The sequence below is a fragment of the Caretta caretta genome, chromosome 10 (genome assembly GCF_965140235.1).
Source record: "Caretta caretta isolate rCarCar2 chromosome 10, rCarCar1.hap1, whole genome shotgun sequence".
NCBI classification, from domain to species: domain Eukaryota; kingdom Metazoa; phylum Chordata; order Testudines; family Cheloniidae; genus Caretta; species Caretta caretta.
This window is the reverse complement of record NC_134215.1, coordinates 22844233-22864332: the sequence shown is the minus strand read 5'-3', so window position 1 is coordinate 22864332 and position 20100 is coordinate 22844233. Positions and strand designations below refer to the sequence as shown.

The 20100-nt window shown below is 40.8% G+C and overlaps 1 protein-coding gene across 2 annotated transcripts in view; it reads right to left on the bottom strand.

Annotated features, from left to right (window-relative positions):
• TXNDC11 (thioredoxin domain containing 11) overlaps positions 1 to 20100 on the bottom strand; it is a 101544-nt gene that overhangs the window by 42631 nt on the left and 38813 nt on the right. For both annotated transcript variants that reach the window (XM_048868063.2, XM_048868064.2), the window contains one exon: positions 1729 to 1841. In XM_048868063.2, the coding sequence (XP_048724020.1) occupies positions 1729 to 1841 (113 nt within the window). The remainder of the gene's footprint in view (positions 1 to 1728; positions 1842 to 20100) is intronic.

The window sequence follows — 20100 nt, the reverse complement described above, 5'->3', positions numbered from 1 at the left end:
CTGAGAGGAGTGGGGATTGCGGGTACAGCAGAAACACCTCTGGAGACAAGAAAGTCTCCATACATCCCAGAGTCCATTGGGTTCCCATGGAGACTCTGGAGGGAGCTGTTCCCGTGGTCAGGCCTGGTCTGTCCCTATGGTGTCAAGGCGCCACCACCTGAGTATCTGAACCTGCGCTCACAGATAGACATTCTAATAGTCCCAGTACCAAGGTGACCAGCGATATCAACAGATCCCGATTCTTCTTAGCCTTATCCTCCAGCAGGGGAATCTTTAGCAGTGGTTCCATGGGACCTGTGCACAATATCTCACCCAACCTGGCACGGCATGGGGCGAGAACATGTCCCTCATGAGCAGTTTGCTGCGGGAATCTGCTCTTGTGCCCATGAGAGTGTTTCTTGCTCTGATGATGGGATCTCTCCTTACGTTTAGCGTTGGTGGTTCCACACCCTTGGCATATGCTCGGAGGGGCAGCGGGCTGTGGAGGCCGCTGTATAGGGGATCTCCCTGGCCAGGATCCAAGTGTGTCTGGGGGTCTAAATTAGCTGTTATCACTCAAGGAAGATCTTGGAATCATTGTGGACAGTTCTCTGAAAACATCTGCTCATTATGCAGTGGCAGTCAAAAACGCTAACAAAGTTAGGGAAGATAATAAGGCAGAAAATATGCTAATGCCACTACATAAATCCATGGAATGCTCACACCCTGAAAAGTGCCTGCAGTTCTGGGCACCCCATCTCGAAAAAAATATATTATACCTGGAAAAGCTACAGAAAAGGGTAATAAAAATGATTACGGGATCTGGAATGGCTTCCACATATGAGAAGAAATTAAAATAACTGGGACTATTCAGTTTAGACAAGAGACGACTAAGGAGGGATATGACAGAGGTCTATAAAATCATGAATGGTATGGAGAAAATGAATATGGATGTGTTGTTTCACATAACACAAGCACCAGCACCAGGGGTCACTCAAAGAAATTAATAGGCTTTAATTTCAGCAGGTTTCAGACCAGCAGGTTTAAAACAAACATAAAGAAGTGCTTTTTCACACACTGCACAGTCAATGTGTGGAACTCATTGCCAGGGGTGTTGTGTTGTGAAGGCCAAAAGTATAACTGGCGTAAAAAAAGAATTAGGTTAATTTATGGAGAATCGGTACATCAATGGCTATTAACCAAGATGGTGAGGGACACAATCCCATGCTCTGGGTGTCTCTAAAACTCCAACTGCCAGGAGCTGGGACTGGACAACAGGGGATAGATCACTCAAAAAATTGCCCTCTTCTGTTCATTCCCTCTGAAGCATCTGGCAGGCACTGGCTACTATCGGAAAACAGGATACTGGACTAGATGGACAATTGGTCTGATCCAGTATGGACACTCTTATTTCTGCTATGAAGTGTCAGGCCAACATCAGGAATGAAACTGAGTGGTATGTTACTCTTAAAAACGCTGTACAAACACAGTAGCATCCACTATTTAAAACTAACAAAAACCAAACACAATTACTTATTTTTATCTTCCACAGAAGGACAATAGATACTACACTATGGAAATGTCAGTTCTTAAATACACTGCATTCTAGCACATAATAGCTTTATGAAAGCTCTTTGAAGCACTGTCATCTACTCTATGTTTATATAGTGCCTAGCACAAAGGGTCCAACCTAGTTGGCCTCTGGTTGCTACTGAAATATAAATGTTAAGTAATAATAATAGTACTCACAAGCGAAGTGTTGACATGTCTATGAAGGTACACACTTCCTGAGTGCGTCAACGAGATCTCCTCTGCAATTTGTTTATCCGTGATCACTCCAAAGTGTATTGTTCCAAGGTAATCTGAAAGTGTAAATTTTCAGTTTTAATAAAATTTTGAAACACTGAAGGAGAAGGGTATGTTAATACTGTTATCTCCCTTTAAACAATAATGATTTTATTATAATAATACTTAACAACTATGTAGTGCTTTTCACCTGTAAATCTTCAAGTACTTTACTAAGGAGGGTAACTATCATTATCTCCATTGTACAGATAGGGAAACAGAGAGGCAGAAAGCTAACCTCATGTCACACAGCAAGACATGACAAAACAAGAAACAGGAGAGGTATATTGGCTTACTCCATTTGTTTATAGGAACAGAATGATCAGACACATAGATGAACATGATATGTTGGGGAAGAGTCAACATGGCTTTTGTAAAGGGAAATCATGCCTCACCAATCTATTAGAGTTCTTTGAAGGAGTCAGCAAGCATGTGGTTAAGGATGATCCAGTTGATAGTATATTTGGACTTTCAAAAAACCTTTGAAAAGGTCCCACACCAAAAGCTCTTAAGCAAAGTAGGTAGTCATGGAATAAGAGGAAAGATCCTGTCATTGATCAGTAACTGGTTAAATGACAGGAAACAAAGGGTAAGAATAAACAGTCAGTTTTCGCAATGGAGAGAGGATGCCCCTAAGAATCTGTATTGGGACCTGTGCTGTTCAACTTATTCATAAATTATCTGGAAAAGGGGGTGAACAGTGAAGTGGCAAAATCTGCAGATGATACAAAAATCACTCAAGATAGGTAAGTCCAAAACTGACTGTCAAGAGTTAGAAAGGGATCTCACAAAACTGGGTGACTGGGTAAGAAAATGGCAGATGAAATCCAATGTTGATAAATGCAAAGTAAAGCACATTGGAAAACATAATCTCAACTATACATACAAAATGATTCCCCCTAATAAATTTACACGTCTTAAATTTAAGTAAGCTTTCTGTTCATTCATGCAACATTTCTGAGAAAAATCTGTTACAATAAAATTAACATTCTGATTGTCTCACAAAGCCGATCAAAACTTCATCAGCCTGTGAATGCACTCATAGTACTATGTGGATGCCATGGAGATCCAGACGTAAGTGGGCACTATATTACCTGAGCCTCCTTCACTCATAGAGTCTAATTATCCTCTTCCTGAGTTTGAAATATTGAATAAAGGAATATAAATATAAAATAAAGGGATCAGCGATCCATTTAAATATAACTATTCTGCATCATTCTAAAATGACTACAAAGTAAGTGCTTAGCACCTATGCAGCCATATACCTTCTATACACCAAATTATCACTGTAAATTACATTGTATTATTACTGAAAGATGGGACAACAGAAAAGCCAGCTTAGCCTTCTGCAATCATATACGGGAAACATGTACTATCCTCATATCTCTAGTTGCCACATTTAGACACAAGCATTTAGGAGTTTACATGATTGTTACTTGACTTTTAACATTCAATAAAAACATTCTGCATTCTTCCACATCTGAAAAACACATGGCATCATGTTAAAATAACTATGCTTTATAAGAATGTGAAATAACAAAGGCCACCACCTTCAAAATGAGGACTGGAAAAACAAGGAATGGCCTTTGAACTGTATGGTTTTAATTTGTTCTCCATTTCACTTTTTATCTTTAACTGCAATGAAACCATGTTAGTGCACATGTGTAATTGAAAATGATCCGCTGAAACACAGGAACAGAAAACAAAATCAGCCATATTAAACGGCTTTTCTTCACTCTCCGAGAGCATTTGGAAGTATTTTGTATGTTACTATACTATATATTTTACTTTTTTATTTCATTTAATTTTTCACAGTGCCCATTAGAAGCAGCAGACATACTGTATATCAGAATACTGTTTGTTTCTAGCCAATTTTTGAAACTGGGAGTGGGCGGGAAAAAAAGGGAATTCTTTTAGGGAACTCAAAAATCACATATGATGCAGGGGAAAAATCCCTTAAATCAGTTTAGGATTTCACTTCTGCACTGACATCCAAATGTGAAACAGGGGTATATGCTGGAAAGTACCATTGAAAATTAATTCTTTAATCCTCCTCCGATAGATAAAAACAGGTGCTGGGTGTTGGAATAATATTTAAAAATAAGATACATAATTTGTTGAGTAATGTCAACGCTGAAGACTGTCATTCACCACTACATCTTTCCAACAATTACCCTCTCAGGCAGAGGCCTGAGAAGAGAGATGGGCCTGACTACAAAACTCTAGTGTAAACAGACTTTCACATATCAGTGAGGAAGCTCTGGATGACATTGAAGATTGGAGTGACAGAAGTGGGATGAAATAGTACAAGTGCAAGGTCATGCACTTAGTGTCTAATAAAAGAAAGCTACTCACCTTATAGTACTGACAAAAAGAAAAGGAGTACTAATGGCACCTTAGAGTCTAACCAATTTAGTCTCAAATAAATTGGTTAGTCTCTAAGGTGCCACTAGAACTCCTTTTCTTTTTGCGAATACAGACTAACACGGCTGTTACTCTGAAACTTATAGTACTGGAGGTTCTTTGAAATCTATAATCCTTATCTATATTCCACTGTGGGTATGCATATGCTCCATACACCTGGAGAATTTTGAAACCTGTGTCCATTGGTCTGCACATGGCTTACCTCGTGCCTCTGAACAAGGAGATAAAGGGTGGGGTGGACCAACCACCTCTCCAGTTCTTCTCTACTGTGAATCAGAGAAGATCCAAAGCAAAGGGGAAGGATGGTGGATACTGGAATACAGATACGGACCACACATCTCAAAGAACCTACAGTTACTATAAGGGAAGTAACTTTCTCTTCTTCAAGTGTTGGTCCCTCTATGTAGTCCACTGTGGGTAACTGACAAGTAGTACTCAAATAGGAGGAAGGTACAAGGCTGTAGATGGCAGAGCCAAACAAAGGACTGCTGTTCCAAAAGATGCATCAGCAGAGGAGTCCTGTACCAAGCCACAGTATCTAGCAAATGTGTGCACTGAGCTCCATGTAACTGCCTTACAAAGAGCAGTAGAGGCACCTCAAAGCAACGCCATACACATTGCTTACACTCATGCGGAATGAGCTCTTACCCCATGAAGAGGGGAAAGATTAAACAGCTGATAGCAGAACAAAATACAGCCCGAGATTCATTTTGAGATTCTGTGAGAGGATATTGCCTGACCCCTCACCCTTTCCACTGTGTCGACAAAATAGTCTAGGCCAGCAGTGGTTCTCAAACGGTGGGTCGGGACCCCAAAGTGGGTCAGGAACCCGTTTTATTGGGGTCACCAGAGCTGGTGTTAGAGTTGCTGGGGCCTGAGGCTGAAGCTGACACCTGAGCCGCACTGCCCAGGGCTGAAGCCCACGCCTGAGGGCTTGAGTCCTGAGTGGCGGGGCTCAGGTTACAAGCCTCCACCCCCTGCCCCTGCTCAGGGCGGGGGGTTCAGGCTTCAGTCCACCCTCCTGAGGTCGTGTAATAATTTTTGTTGTCAGAAAGTGGTCACAGTGCAATGAAGTTTGAGAACCCCTGGTCTAGGAGGTTTCCTGATTGTTTTCATTCTCTGCAGGTAAAAGGCTCACCAAACACTGAGGGAATAGAGCCTCCTTACTTCTGAGGATGCATGAAGTTTTGGGAAGAACACAGGCAAGTGGATAGACTGGTTCAGACAAAACTCAAACTATTTTAGGGGTGAATTTAGAATGTAAAGCTAATTAAACCTTTTCCGTATAGAATATAGTGTAAGAAGAATTTACCATCAACGCCCCAAGCTCACTAATCCACTTGGCTGAGGTGATGGCTACCAGGAATGCAACTTTCATGGATAGGAGAGCCATGGAGAAGAACCTAATGGTGCAAAAGGGGGCTTAGTGCGTACTGAGAGAACAAGGTTCAAGTCTCGTTGAGAAGTAGGCTTTTTTGTAGGAGGAAAGGTTCTGATTAGGCATTTCCAGAATCTGCTGGTCAGAAGGGGTGCGAAGATTGAGTAGCCCCGTGAAGGTGAATGGTATGTACTGACTGCTGCCAAGAAGGCTCGCAAGGAACTGAGAGACAAACCTTCTTTCAGGGAAAGAATATAGTCCAGAATGAAAGGAATATCTGTGGCTTCTGGAGAAATAAGTCTGAAGTGCCCAGACAGTGAAACACTTCCACTTGACTAGATATAATTTCCTACTGGAATCCTTCCTGCTGTTAGAAAGGATGTTTTGTACAGCTTCAGAACACGATTGCTCAAAGGATAGTGCCCATCCAAAAACCAGGCACTGAGATGAAGCAGACATGGCTTGAGATGTCTAATCTTGCTGTTCCCTGAGTCTGGAGATCAGGAAACGTAGAAATAATGATTGGTGCCTGAGGCAACATGCATAGGAGCTTCGGAAACCAAAACTGTCTGCACTGGGGGGGGGGGGGGGGCGAAGGGGGGGGGGAAATGAGAATAAGCTGTGCATTGTCCTGCACAATCTTGCACAAAACTTGAGGCAGAAGTGGTAGTGGAGAGAAGGCATTGTTCAGATGATCTGACCACGAGAGGAGCAGAGCATCATCCTTCCAGTGGTAACCCAGGGCTCCTCTGGAACAGTATATGTTACACTTCCACCAGAGACCTGTTGGCCTCCCAAGCAAACAGGGAGTCCCTCTTAGAGCTAAAGTGTTTACCACAGAGGTGAGAAGCTCCCAGTCGTGATCAAAGTGTCTGCTGAGAGAGTCCACTAGCACATTCTGGTTTCTTGGAAGGTACACTGCCAACAGGGTAAACTGATTGCTGACATACCAGTTGCACAGGCTGATTGCTTCTGAACACATGGGGGGCATATCTCTCGCCTCCTTGTTTGTTGATGTAAGAGACAGTCATAATATTGTCTGACATTATGAGGAACAGGAAAAAGGTTACGCAAGCTCTTTGAACTGCTTGTAGCTCCAGAACATTGATGTGCATTCTGCACTCTCGAGATGTCTAGATGCCATGCACTGCACAGTTGTCTATGTGAGCTCCACAACCCAAGACAGATGTATTGGAAACAACTGTCCTGTCTAGTGAGGAAGCGAGGAATGGAATGCCAATGCAAACCAGATGGGACAATATCATTTGGGAGGGAACAGTAGCTATGGTGCTCATGGACTGTCAGTTTGGTGAGTACATAGTTTAAAGTCACACTTGTAGGCAATGAAGGTGGAGTCTTCCAAAAGGTGTGATGTAAGCGCATGAAGAGAGAGGGGTCATGACAGGCACTCTGGTGTTGGTTATGATCTGGTCTATGACAACATTCATAGCCTGACACCTGTCTCTCGGCATGTAAGCCCTTGCTGTGATGGACCTGGCAACACAGAGCCAATCATCGAGTTAGAGGAAGATGGTAAAACCACATAATCTGCTATAGGCTACTACAACAGAGAACACCTTAGTAAAGACCCTGTGGGTGGCAGCAATGCCAAAAGGGAGTACTCTATGCTGAAAGTGGTCGGGGCCAACTATGAATATGAGAAAGTGTCAGAGAGTGAGGTAAATGTCCATGTGAAAACAGGCATCCATGTTGAGAGCTGTAAACCACGTGTCCTTTTTCCAGGGATGGAATTATAATAGATGCCACCATGACCATGTGAAACTTGAGTTTGTGAATATACTGGTTGAGATGACAGAGGTTAAGAATGGGTCTCTAACTGCCTTTCTTTTTGAGGACTAGGAAATATGTCAACTAAAACCCCTCCCTTGCTACTGAAGAGGAACCTAATCGCTCTCTCCTCGCTGTAAGAGACACACCACTTCTTGTTTGAGAATGCTCTCATGAAAGTGGCCCAGAGCGGAGGTGGCGAAGGGGGTATTTGAAGGGTAGGAACACAAACTATCATAAGGGAATTGGGAATAAATACCTATATATTTATTGACTAACTCATCCACCGTTCACCTTCTATTCCTGGTGGAATTCTGCACAAAAAATTAAAAGTTCTGCACACAGTATTTTAAAATTCTGCAAAATTCTGCATATTTCATTTGTCAAAATAACACACTAGAATCACACCAATTTCAATTATTTTTGGTCATTTATTTCAAAATACCTGTCAGCAAGTCTGTCTGTAACAATACAGACAACAAAAAAGATTCAGGAATTTTTTTAATAAATAGATTCCTTACTAGGCATATAAATACAGAACTCTGAGTAATAATTCATTTAAACTCCAATACAGAACCATATTTCCCACACCCCTCAGAAGCAGTGCAAAGGGGAATCAGGGATAACGGAGGGAAGTAAATTGCTGGGCAGGAGCCTGGGTGTGAACTTGGAGGGCTGTTGGGTTTGGGTGGGAAAGTATGGAACAGGAGTTTTTGTCTCTTTTTGCGGGGGGCGTGGCAGGGGGGGAGAGCAGGGAGGGATTGTTAGGGAGCTTCCCCCATGCAGACTCTGGATGACCCCTAGCCTCTCCCATTCAGTAAGGTACATCTGCTCCTGATCCCATGTGTCTCTGTGCCCTCACCCAGCCACTCCCCTGTCCCTATGTAGCTCTGCCCCACCTCCCCCTGTGTGTTTGCATCTCCCTCCCCCAGTGGCCCTGTGCCTCCACTCCCATTCAGCCCCTACCCCAGTCTGTCCTCCCACACTAGCCCTTATGAGTCCCTGTTTAACCCCCCCCAACCCCCCAAACACCCCACAGACCCCGTCTCCTGACATGGCCTAACAAAAAAATAGAAGTCTGTAGGGCTCATTAAATACACACATGCACAGTGGCGCAGAATTCCCCCAGGAGTACCCTTTAAAAGATTTATGGATTAACCAAAAGGCTTTGTATTACTTTCTATCTGGCTCAGTGAAGAAGTCTGCCTATGTAACTCTATAGTGTGTATTATAGCATCATTTGAGAGCCACATATTCTAATACAGCTACATCTTAGTACCATGTTGAACACATAAAATGTTGTTAGAAACTTTGAATGGTATGAGTCGCAGTTCTGGCACCATGAGATCCTTTTGACTCACTGCTGCAACATCACAGCTCAGAATTAAACAACGCACATTAAAACACACAGAAGTGATATCTCTGTGTTAAACCAAGTGATAAACTGCACAGCAGTGCCTTTATCATGAATCTCTGATGGTCTCAACTGACTCCCTCCACTAGTTCCCTTCTGCCAACACAACTACTTTATCAGCTTTTTAAAAATAATATATCACTGAAGTCTTCCAAAGCATAAAACAAATATCACTTCCAAAGATATTGTTTTGGTTTAAACTGAAGTGAACATATTCCAGTTTTACTATGTCTGTCCTACCCTCCCCTTGATGATCATAGCCCTAATTGAGCATGATTTTGACTACGTAAACAGTCCCACTGAAGTCAACAGGGCCACTCACATGCTTGAAATCAAGCACCTATTGGTTATGCTGCTGAATCAATAAGGGGGAATCAAATGACCCAAACTCCAGCAGCCAATTCCCACAAGGCAGTACTTTTCCAGCCACTTGGTCACAAAGAGTGGCCATCAAAAGAGTGCAGCTGCCAAAACTGTCATATTTCATTACCATCATGGATCCACAGGATCGGTGCTACAGTTTTTGAATAGTCTCTTGGAGGAAACCCTGTAGTGTGCCAGATCCACAAGGGGTCTCAGGATAGGCCATACAACCTTACTACCTCCGAAACCGAGCCTCTGGCTTCACCACCACTGTTGTATGCTATGAATTCTCCCCTGCAAGTCCACACTGAGATACACTCCTGGTGAGAGAACTGTGCACTCTTCAGGGACTAATGCACCACAGCAAGCATCTGAAATGACACTAAGCAGCATTTTCAAAACAGAGTAGGGTTTTTTGACAACTGAAACACAGCAATGGAAGTCCTTAGGATAGCATAAAGAAATGAAAGCTAAAACACAGTCCCTATGGCCAAGCCAGCACAATTAACCAGCCAAGCTGTAGAGGAGTCTATCCACTCGGACCTCTTTATCAGTCGTAGGTGAGAGCAGCCAGCCTCTTTCAGAAGCCCACTCTATCCTCTGCTGGTCACAAGTTCTTTGTCTCCAGGCAGGACCATGCCAAGTTCACAACTCCACCTGCTGGAGCCTCCCCATATTGAGCATAGATCATTCAATCCTCAGGGCTTCCACTGCCTCTCTAAACCCTTTATTGCTCTAGCTCGGTTTCAACCAGTTTCTCAGCAACAGATTCATTCCATCCAAACAGCAAAGTGAGACACATGTGTTTCCTATGCTGCTTCAAGAGCAGTGTTAACACTTGTGTCCACTGGATGCAATGCAAAGTACAGAGGGAAACTGAGGCATACATAGTCTTCATAAAAATATTACAGAAAATATCCTCTTTGTCACAACTATAATCATCCTGCTTTCACTTTCATCGTATGCTGTTCTGCTATTAAATCAAATCCAAGGGTCTTATATACCATCTTTTGTATAATAAACAAATACTGCTGTAGAACATTTTCTTCATAAACCCACTTGGCATGTATCACCACCTCATCCAACAGACTTTTCATGGGGCAGGCCATGGCAGGAACCGATGGCCCAGGCCCAATGGGTGCCTGGACCAGACCACAGTAACACAAACAGCAAATCATTGCAGAGGCTACTTCCCATATTCCAAACCTCCCAGCAGTTTCAAACAAACTCCATTTAAAAACAAACAAGTGCAACAAGAAAAAACCTACTAGAGAAGCATTTCCTTATTTTCCCCCTGCCCCCCTCCCCCACTAATAAGATGTATTAGTTATAATTTCTCTCTCCCTCTGTGGTCTATACAGCAAGACTGCTAAGTAAGGCAACCTGGCTTTACTGGGTGGAGGAATATGAAAAAATGTACCAATTAAAAACTTTTTAAACTCTAAAACATTTTTAAAATTGTTTTTCTGTAAAATATGTGACATCTATGAAATACATGACAGCATGATTAAATATGAAGATTTAGCAGCTAATTTGAAATGATCCACAAAACCGCTGAAAATGGCCCACCTTGATTATCACTACAAAAGGCTCCCCCGCCCCCGCTCTCCTGCTGGTATTAGCTCATCTTAAGTGATCACTCTCCTTACAGTGTGTATGGTAACACCCATTGTTTCATGTTCTCTGTGTATATAAATCTCCCCACTGTATTTTCCACTGAATGCATCCAATGAAGTGAGCTGTAGCTCACGAAAGCTTATGCTCAAATAAATTTGTTGGTCTCTACGGTGCCACAAGTACTCCTTTTCTTTTTGCAAAAGTCACAAGTGGCTTTACCATTCTAGAATAATGTAGCCATCCCCAACTCAAGCCAATAAGGCTCTTAACACACACCACCTCATAATTTATTAGCTATGGACTCCATGAACAACTGAAATCAACTGGGGTAGGATCAAGTCCTCTGGATAAAATCCACTTCATGTGTACAGATTTGAGTAAAATCCACTCCAAAGGACGACTAGGTTGATATTCCAGTTTTTGGTTGGAGCAGGGCAACAGCAATTCCTGTGCCTGTTGTCTGGGTTACTGGATCCACACAAAAACTCAGATTTGCAGTCCCTCCTCTAGCTCGTGTTCAATGTAGCCTTGCATACTGGACTATCTGGGGCCAGTGTGCAGACCTTTTTTCTTTGCACGCACTGGGAACACAAGCTCCTTTGTGCAGCTGCCTAGCCAGCAAGCGAGCAATTCTATGCAGAACTTAAGTGTTCAAGGGCCTTGCGCCAGTTCTCTCCACCTGTATGAATGTCACCCCATCTTTCCAAATAGAGTCAAATCGAACCATACATAAGACACTGAATGTAACTCCAATTACTTATTAAAAACAAAAAAATATTCTGGGGGGTCTTAGACTCCTATAAAGTTACCTAAGAATTTGCAGTTGCCTTACACAAATAAAATTGAATATTCTAACATTTTGGACCTCTGTCCCTTTTAAGGCTTCTCAGGGAATATAGTAGGGATGCAATAACACAAGTGATGAAGCAACACAACACAGTATAATCAGAAATGTCTGTACAGTTTAATGATACAGAGGAAGTTAGCAAACACAGTAGAGCCTACAAGATGAATGTTGCAGTCACCACCAAAGGGAAGAGAACAAAGGAAGTCAAAGGCAAATCTCAGGATGACCAGGCAAAGGATTCACCTTAAGAAAAGAATTCTATCTCAGAGATTCCCCAGCAAAGTAATACTGTACACAGCAAAAACCTCTAATGCCTGCCGGGACTACTGAAGTGAAGAGATCTGACTGTAACGTAATTCACAAGATTTATGGGAGAAGGAAAAAGACATCTGTAATTTACACAACTAATAACAACATCATCTAGGATTTTAGAATAGTTCATAAAAGCCAAAACTGAAAAAGCCATTGCTGATAGTTAGCAGCAGCTGACTAGATAGACAGAAGTCATTTCCAAGCAAGGAGTCAAGAAAGAAGCATTTAAAGATATCTATACTAGTCAAATGTAATTTTTTGTGGAGGGCAGGGAAGAGGGAGAGAAAAATTGCCAGCTAAGAAGCTTATATAAATCCATATCTGGAACTATGAGGGTCACCAGTTATTAGTCACCAAAAGCAATTTATAGAAACAGCTGACAAATTGGAGTTAAAGATTCTTAAAAAGGTCACCTCAAGAAAGAATTGCATAGGCACACAAACAATCCATTGGATTTAGATAAAGAATTGAAAACTTACATACTTTAGAATCTGAAATTTGAGCCAGGCTTTAGGATTGCCAAGCCACATCAGAGTGATGATGGGAAGGTAATAATACCTTATAAGAAGTTGATCTAAAAGTTTGTTTGCATAATATTTACAAGTAAAAATTTACTTGTAAGGTGCTTATGTTGAACAACAAACAAACACACCAAATACCCTTACGTACAAGTGCATATATTACTAAAGATGCTTTCATCAAAATGGCTTCCAGGACTTACTTGGATCCCACAACATTACGCAGTGTTTCACAGTATGTAGGATTTATGTGGAATTTGGATGACAAGTCCTCGGACGTCATAGAGTTGATTCTTGTGCTAATTTAAAATTCTCATACATATCTGAAAAGCATACTGTTATGGTTATAACTAACGAAAGCAGGTTTTTTTCAAGTGACTAAGTCCTCAGAGCGGTACCCGGTCAATGGGAGCTGCGGAGCCGGCGGTTGGGGTGGGGGCAGTGTGCAGAGCCCCCTGGATGCCCTTATATGTAGCAGCTGGAGGGGAGACAGGTCGCTGCTTCCAGGATCCATGCGGAGCCAAAGCAGGCAGGGAGCCTGCCTTAGCCCTGCTGCGCCACTAACTGGACTTTAAACAGCCCTGTCAGCAGTGCTGACTGGAGCCGCCAGGGTCTCTTTTCGACCAGGCGTTCCGGTCGAAAACCGGATACCTGGCAACCCTAGTAGTGCAATGTCAGAGGATACAGAATTCAGATGCAGCCATAGCTGGGTCAAAGGAAGTAAACCCATTTTACTTCTCCAAAACATAAGTACTGCAGGTAATGATGAAAAGGTTTGAAGAATAAAAAAATGAAAAACAAACATTTCCAGTAATTGTAATTTGGACAGTTATCCCAGAAATCTATCATATGCACGTGTGTTCTTCTGCGGTCACCTGAACAGTCTTTGAGAAACAAAAAAACAATAAACCAACCCAAATAGGTTGATCATATTATTTCATTCCTTCTCACACTCTTTCTAGTTTAATTACAACAAACCATGTCATTAGGAGCAATTCAAGTGACCAGCAAAAATAAATATATATAAACTAGATAGATAGATAGATGCAAAATGTTATTAGCAACCCTCAGGAAAGCTTAAAGCAGAGACTGAAGATATGGGTTACACTTGTGAGGCAACCTTTAGTGTGGATTTAGCTGCACCCAGGCTTCCTTTCTCTCACTCATCTCTGCCATTTATTACAGTTCATTTTTTAAAAAAAATTATGTAGTGTGCAAACTGAATAAGATGGCCTCTATTAAATGTCCAGTTTTGGCTTGTCTCTTGCATATTCACTTAAAATAGTTCCTACTGTACTCAGTTTTCAATACAGTAGAACCTCAAGAGTTACGAACACCATCGGAATGGAGGTTGTTCGTAACTGTGAAATGTTCATAACTCTGAACAAAATATGTTGTTCTTTCAAAGCTTTACAACTGAACATTGACTTAATACAGTTTTGAAACTTTATTATGCAGAAGAAAAATTCTGCTTTCCCTTTATGTTTTTAATAGTTTACATTTAACACAGTATTGTACTGTATTTGCTTTATTTCTTTATTTACTTATTTATTGGTTTCTGCTGCTGCCTGATTGTATACTTCCGGTTCCAAATGAGGTGTGTGGCTGACTGGTCAGTTTGTAACTCTGGTGTTTGTAACTCTGAGGTTCTACTGTAGTTTCAACTAGATTATGCTAAACCAAATTATAACAAAAATAAAACATAAGTCATCAGATTTAAATTACACAATTTTATATAATAAAACAATGAAAAATTCAGTGCAGGTGACTAATATAAAGAAACTAAAAGGAAAAAAAAAAAGCAAAAAATAAATGATTGAAAGCCAAAACCAGACAAAGTATAAAGACTAACTGAATGGAGAAAACATTATAGTTCATGAAAGACAAATAGTGATGGGATGATCTGAAAAAAAATGTGCAAAGATTTATAAGAAGGAAAATTTGACAGAGCACATCTAACAAAGGAATAGAGCAAATAAACATAATAGGTCTCCAGGGTCCTTTTAGTTCCCTCAGATTATAAAATCAACCTAGGAATGCCAGAGATCATACTCCTTGGTGAAAGGGATTCATATCCTCCCACTCAGCTAAGAGGTCTCTCCAAAGATGGAGGCGAGTCTTATGTTTTTCAGGAAAAAAAAATTTCTGATTAAATGTCAATTAAAAGCCACAAAAATATTGTGACCTGATAGATACTCATGATAAAATTTTATTCTGCTACATTCCCATAAATAGCAATTTTGACCTTTAGGAAAGTACAGTATTACAGTTTAGATCAGGGGTTCCCTAATTGTGGTATATGAGCTTAATGTTCCATCATTTCAGTTCTCAATTTTTTTAAGAAAGCAACATGTTAACCAATAAAGTTTGTGAGCCACTGGTTTAGATTATTTTACTGTGGACTCAAAAAACTGTGTAATAAAGGTGGAGTATAAATGGCATTTGAAGAAGTCTGACATTAAAAGCAGTTTTATGAACACATATTTATTACTGGTGTAAGTGAGCACAATTCCACAGTGGAGTTTGCCCACTCATGATAGTAGTGAATCTGCCCAAATATCTCACACACAAGGAACATTTTACAGAAACTTGGAATGGGCAAATTACTCATGGAGGTTAAAGAAAATAAAAAGGATTTTGAATTCTGTTAAAGTGAATTTGCTATTTGCAAGGTTCACCCAACTCTAACAGAGACAAATGTCTTAATTTGCAGTATAAAAACTTCAGCCTGTAATCAGATAAAAACAAATGTTGATTATTGTAATTAATAAATAAATAAAATAAAATAAAATGTAGGAGAAAATGGTTTAGTAAAAATTTAGTCCAGTTGAGCATATTACATCTCGTATGACATCTGTATTCTATGATCCAAGATTTGGAGCAAAAATATTTCTATTACTATTTCAGCAGAATTTGGTGTAAATTTAAAGAGTAAAAGCAATGAGAGAGAAAATATATAGTTTGACCTGTGCTATGGTAAAATATTACTAATTTTTTGCATTAATGTGTGACAGTTTCAGCAGATTAAACAGTCTCAATTCACAGACTATGCAAGAGCATGATTTTAAGAATCTAATATAATTATTTAGGATACCTAAGTGAGCTAATTTCCAAGTCAAGCTTTTAAATTGCACATTTGTAACAGACAACTCAGTTGTCTGGACCATACCAAACAAGTACTGTACATTGTTGAAAGAATATAACAATCTGTTTTGTAATAAGATTAACGTTTGCTCAACTCCAAATAGTAATGTTTCTTTTTGCTTATCTTTCACTCTACAATTTATATGAAGCAAAACAAGCTGTCTCAATATATGCGATTACAAATTTTGCTAATACAAATGATTTCATCACGTGTCTGTTTACTCAGAGAGTTGGAGCACTCATTTAGCATTACATTATTCACCTTAGTGAATTATTCATTTATTAAACACGGTAGGAAAAAGCTGAAATTCAGATATTAGCTTAGCTACTCTATAACTCAAATCAACAGCCATAAAGTTGGAGTCACCCTGAAAAATGCACTTCCCTGAACCAGACAGACCCTGACCAGGGAATTCACACTATGAGGCATTGCTTTGGGAGCACAACTTTACTTCTGGCCAGGATGAAGTTCCGCTAGTGGAAGCAACAAAGGCGAGGAACTGAATCAGGTCCCTCCTTGCCAGTAGCAGCACCTACTTTCATGAGAGTTCTAGCTGCACGTGGACTCTGCCAGAAGGAAGGTTTACAGCTCTTTTCTGATACTTATTCTTTGTGATAAATTGGACAAATCAAATACATATATAACAATGCATTGTGGCATATACTTCCCCCTCAATGCTTCATTCCCATCGATGTAGTGGGAATTCTGTAAGTGTGTGTCAAGGAAACTGGTCACCCACTGGATTGTACACATATCTCGTGATAAAAAAAACAAACAGGTAGTGGAGCACAGACCTTTTTTTTTTTTTTAGTTTGGATACAAATATGACCAGACTAAGAACCTGACTTTAATGCAAGCAGTTTTAAGGCCTAGAAGTAAGGCCAAGATTTTGTTACGCATATTTTTAGTAAAAATCACAGACAGGTCATGGGCAATAAAGAAAAATTCACGGAAGCCGGTGACCTATCCATGACTTTTACTAAAATATGCATGACAAAATGGGAACCTGCGGGGGTCCCACACCAGCCCTTGGGGCCCAGCTGGGAGCTGCGGGGCATCCCCTCTGCCCGCAGCAGCCCAGGAGCTGCGGGGCACCCCAGCTACCCGCGGCAGCTCCAAGCTCCGGGACATCCCGGTTGCCCCGAGCTCCTGGGCACCCCGGCCACCCGTGGCGGCTCCGAGCTCCCCAGCAGCCGGGAGCTGCAGGGCTCCCCCACCACCCAAAGCACCCTCACTGCCCACAGCAGCTGGAAGCTCCTGGGGCACTCCGTCCCCTGTCCGCAGCAGCTGGGTTCTCGGGGTCCCACAATTCCCAGCCTCCACGGGCAATGGGGGGACCCTGCAGCTCTCAGGCGCTGCAGGCTCAAGTCATGGAGGTTTCTGGAAGTCACAGATTCTGTGAATTCCGTGACAAAATCGTAACCCTACCTATAAGTAGATACACTGAAATTACAGATCACAGAAATTTACAGTGAAAGATTAAAGAAGAGAATGCTAAACAGTTTATATAATCAATTCTGTTAGACAAATAAGATTTTACAAGTAATCTCTGACATTTCTAGTTTTTTATTACTTTTTGATTCAATGTTTGGAACAAGCAAAGCAGCAATGTACAGCAGAATCCCTCTATGACTCAAAGTCTCTCTCTCTCTCAAAAGTAGAGATATTTTTTATCCCTCCTCTAATAGCCAAAAGAACAAACTCTCACCAAACTGAATTTTAAAAAAGTGTTCTTTACAGAGAAAGAAACAGTCAAGAACTGCAGGCAGCTCCCCCAATGTCCACTTCTCCTAACAAATAAAAGAGCAATACATTACAGGCATTTCAAGATAGACAAAGATCAAATTTCACAGTTAGCGACTTAAAACAGCAAAACATGTCTAAATTCTAGCCAGAATCAAGTGGTAGAACGACAACAAAACTGGTATGCTTTCAGGAGTGTAATACTGAATGGCAAGGTCTTGGTGGAAACAAACAACAGCACTACAGATACTGTTCTCTTGTTATTAATTATTCTGTATCTTTCAAAAAAAATTCCAGTCACAGCCTTAATACATCAGTGAAGTCCAAAGTTAATCAGACAAACAACTGTATTTCTTAATCTCTCCAGTCTGCCTTTTGGGGAAAAAGTGGATGTCAGATCATTTATTTCAGAATGTTTACTTGCCTGCCCACTTGTATACAGGGATTTTAAAACCACTACTGCAGTGGAAAGCTGCCTCAAAATAAATGACTTTCAAGTATTCAAAACCTATTGGGTAAGCCAGTCAACCAATCTGTTCCTCAGTTTATTAATCTGTAAAATGAGTACAATGATATCTGCCTCCTCATAGGAACGTTGTTGGGCTTAGATAATGTTCGTAGAGCACTTTTAGTCCTCAAATAGAGTCTTAAGTAAAAAGCATAGGTATTATTAATACACACATTACAATCCCAAATAAAAGCTATTCAAAAGAAACAAGCCATGAAAAAAACTCTTATGTACATCAAAAACTAAAACCGCCAAATTCAAGATTTTTTTTGCACATACACAAAACTACTACCTCAAGGAAATACACCTTTTATAAGAAAGTATCTGTGTACTGAGACTGTGAAAACAAACCTCTCTTACAGTGTTATATGCTGTTTATAAGAAGCATTTTACATTAAAATGTAAATGCAGTGAAAAGACACGAGGATATTTCCCCAATGTTCAACATTCTGTATTTGCTCATTACAAGTGAAATATGAAAGGAATAAAATAAGGCGATAGAGAAAACCTCAGTAGGCAGAACGTAACTAGAATAACCAACACAAATCTTAATTTATCAACCTTACAAGCTTTGCATATTTAGACATCAGAACAGCCTTTTGCATTTTGGATTCTTAATGCAAAACAACAGGAAATAAAAACTGCTTATCAAGTTATTTTATATTAGCACTATTGTGCCATTCAGGAAGGTATTTAAGCATGCAACTTAAACTTTAGACCCTCCTGTGCTGCTGGCATATTGGCCAGTCCAGTTCCCGCACTGATTATGTGCGCTCGCTAGTCATGGTACGTCTTTCCAGGTAATGACAGCGCATTCTATATCCTCTTGTCACTGTACCTCTGCTTGAATTCTGTCATCTTCAGAAGTTTTCCCGTTTGAGGCCTTCGATGGCTGCTTTAATTTCATTGGGTGTTATTTATTGGTCCCTCTTCTATTTCTAACTTAACATAGGCATTCCTCTGGAACCTGTGTATGACTGTGGCTCTACACAGTTTAATATGGAATGGAAATAGTATTTTCCTTCAGCTGGCTTGTTCTTCATGTGTTTCCAACATCTGTCCATAAGAGTCCCTGATGGGCATCACCCGTCTTGAACTGCTTCTTCCTAAGAGGTCCTTCACTATTCTGTAGAGTTGTTTGAAGTCTCTCTCAGTGGTACATCTTGTGCCTCTGCAGACTTCTCCTGCACCCAGGCATTTCTGTCTTGCCTGCTTCTCTTCTTTATTTTTTGACTTTTTCTCTGCATCTTGCATCTGCCTGTAAAAGCTCTGCCTGTGTCTTGCTCGGTCCTTTTTTGCCTTCAGAACTTTCTGCTTGTTAACTGCTGCCCGTGTTCCAGATGTAATCCATGCATCTTTCTTCTACACCTTTTGGAGGTCCAGCTGTCTCAACTACAGTCTTCAAATTTGACCATCTGTCTTCCACACTTTCCTGCGCCTGTAAAATACTGTAACTGTTTCTAAAAGCAATCTGATCTGTATTTTGTTGTCCTTGAACTTTGCTATTGCTGTAACACTCTTTTTGTCTGTCTTTATGATCTTTTTAAGTTTACATTGTAACGTGGCCACTAAAAGATAATCATCCAAGCCAACATCTGGGTAGGGACACTCCTCAAAGATGATGCTCACCCTTGAGATACACACACATGGTCTATCTGGTTAACAGTTGCATTCTTTGCTGATCTCCATGTGAGCTTGTGGATCCTCTTATACTGGAAGAGACTGACTCCTATCTTTAGAGGGTTTGTGCCACAGAGAATCAAAAGCGGTTTGCTATTATCAGCATGGATGCCTTCCACTTCTTTGCCTATGATATCATGGTTAGGCACATTATCCAAAATTTGCTGTACCTGCTCAAAGAACGTATCCATTTCAGGGTCGCCTGCTGAATTTGTTGGTGCATACACTTGGATTATTGTACACTTGATATGTCTTGTTTGCAGACTGGCTGTTATTCTGCCATTCATTGGTTCTCAAGCCAGCAGGGTCTTCACTGGAATGTTATCCTGCATAATTCCTACACTTCTTTTGTGCATTCCTTCTCCTGAGTATAAGACTGTAGCACCACCAGACAACATCTTGTCACTCCCTGCCCTTCTCATTGCACTGACACCAAGTATGTGTCAGTGCAATGAAACATGGTATTGTTTTCATATTTTCTGTAACTTGTGCCAGCTTTCCCTTACTACACAAAGTTCATACATTCTATATGCCTACTC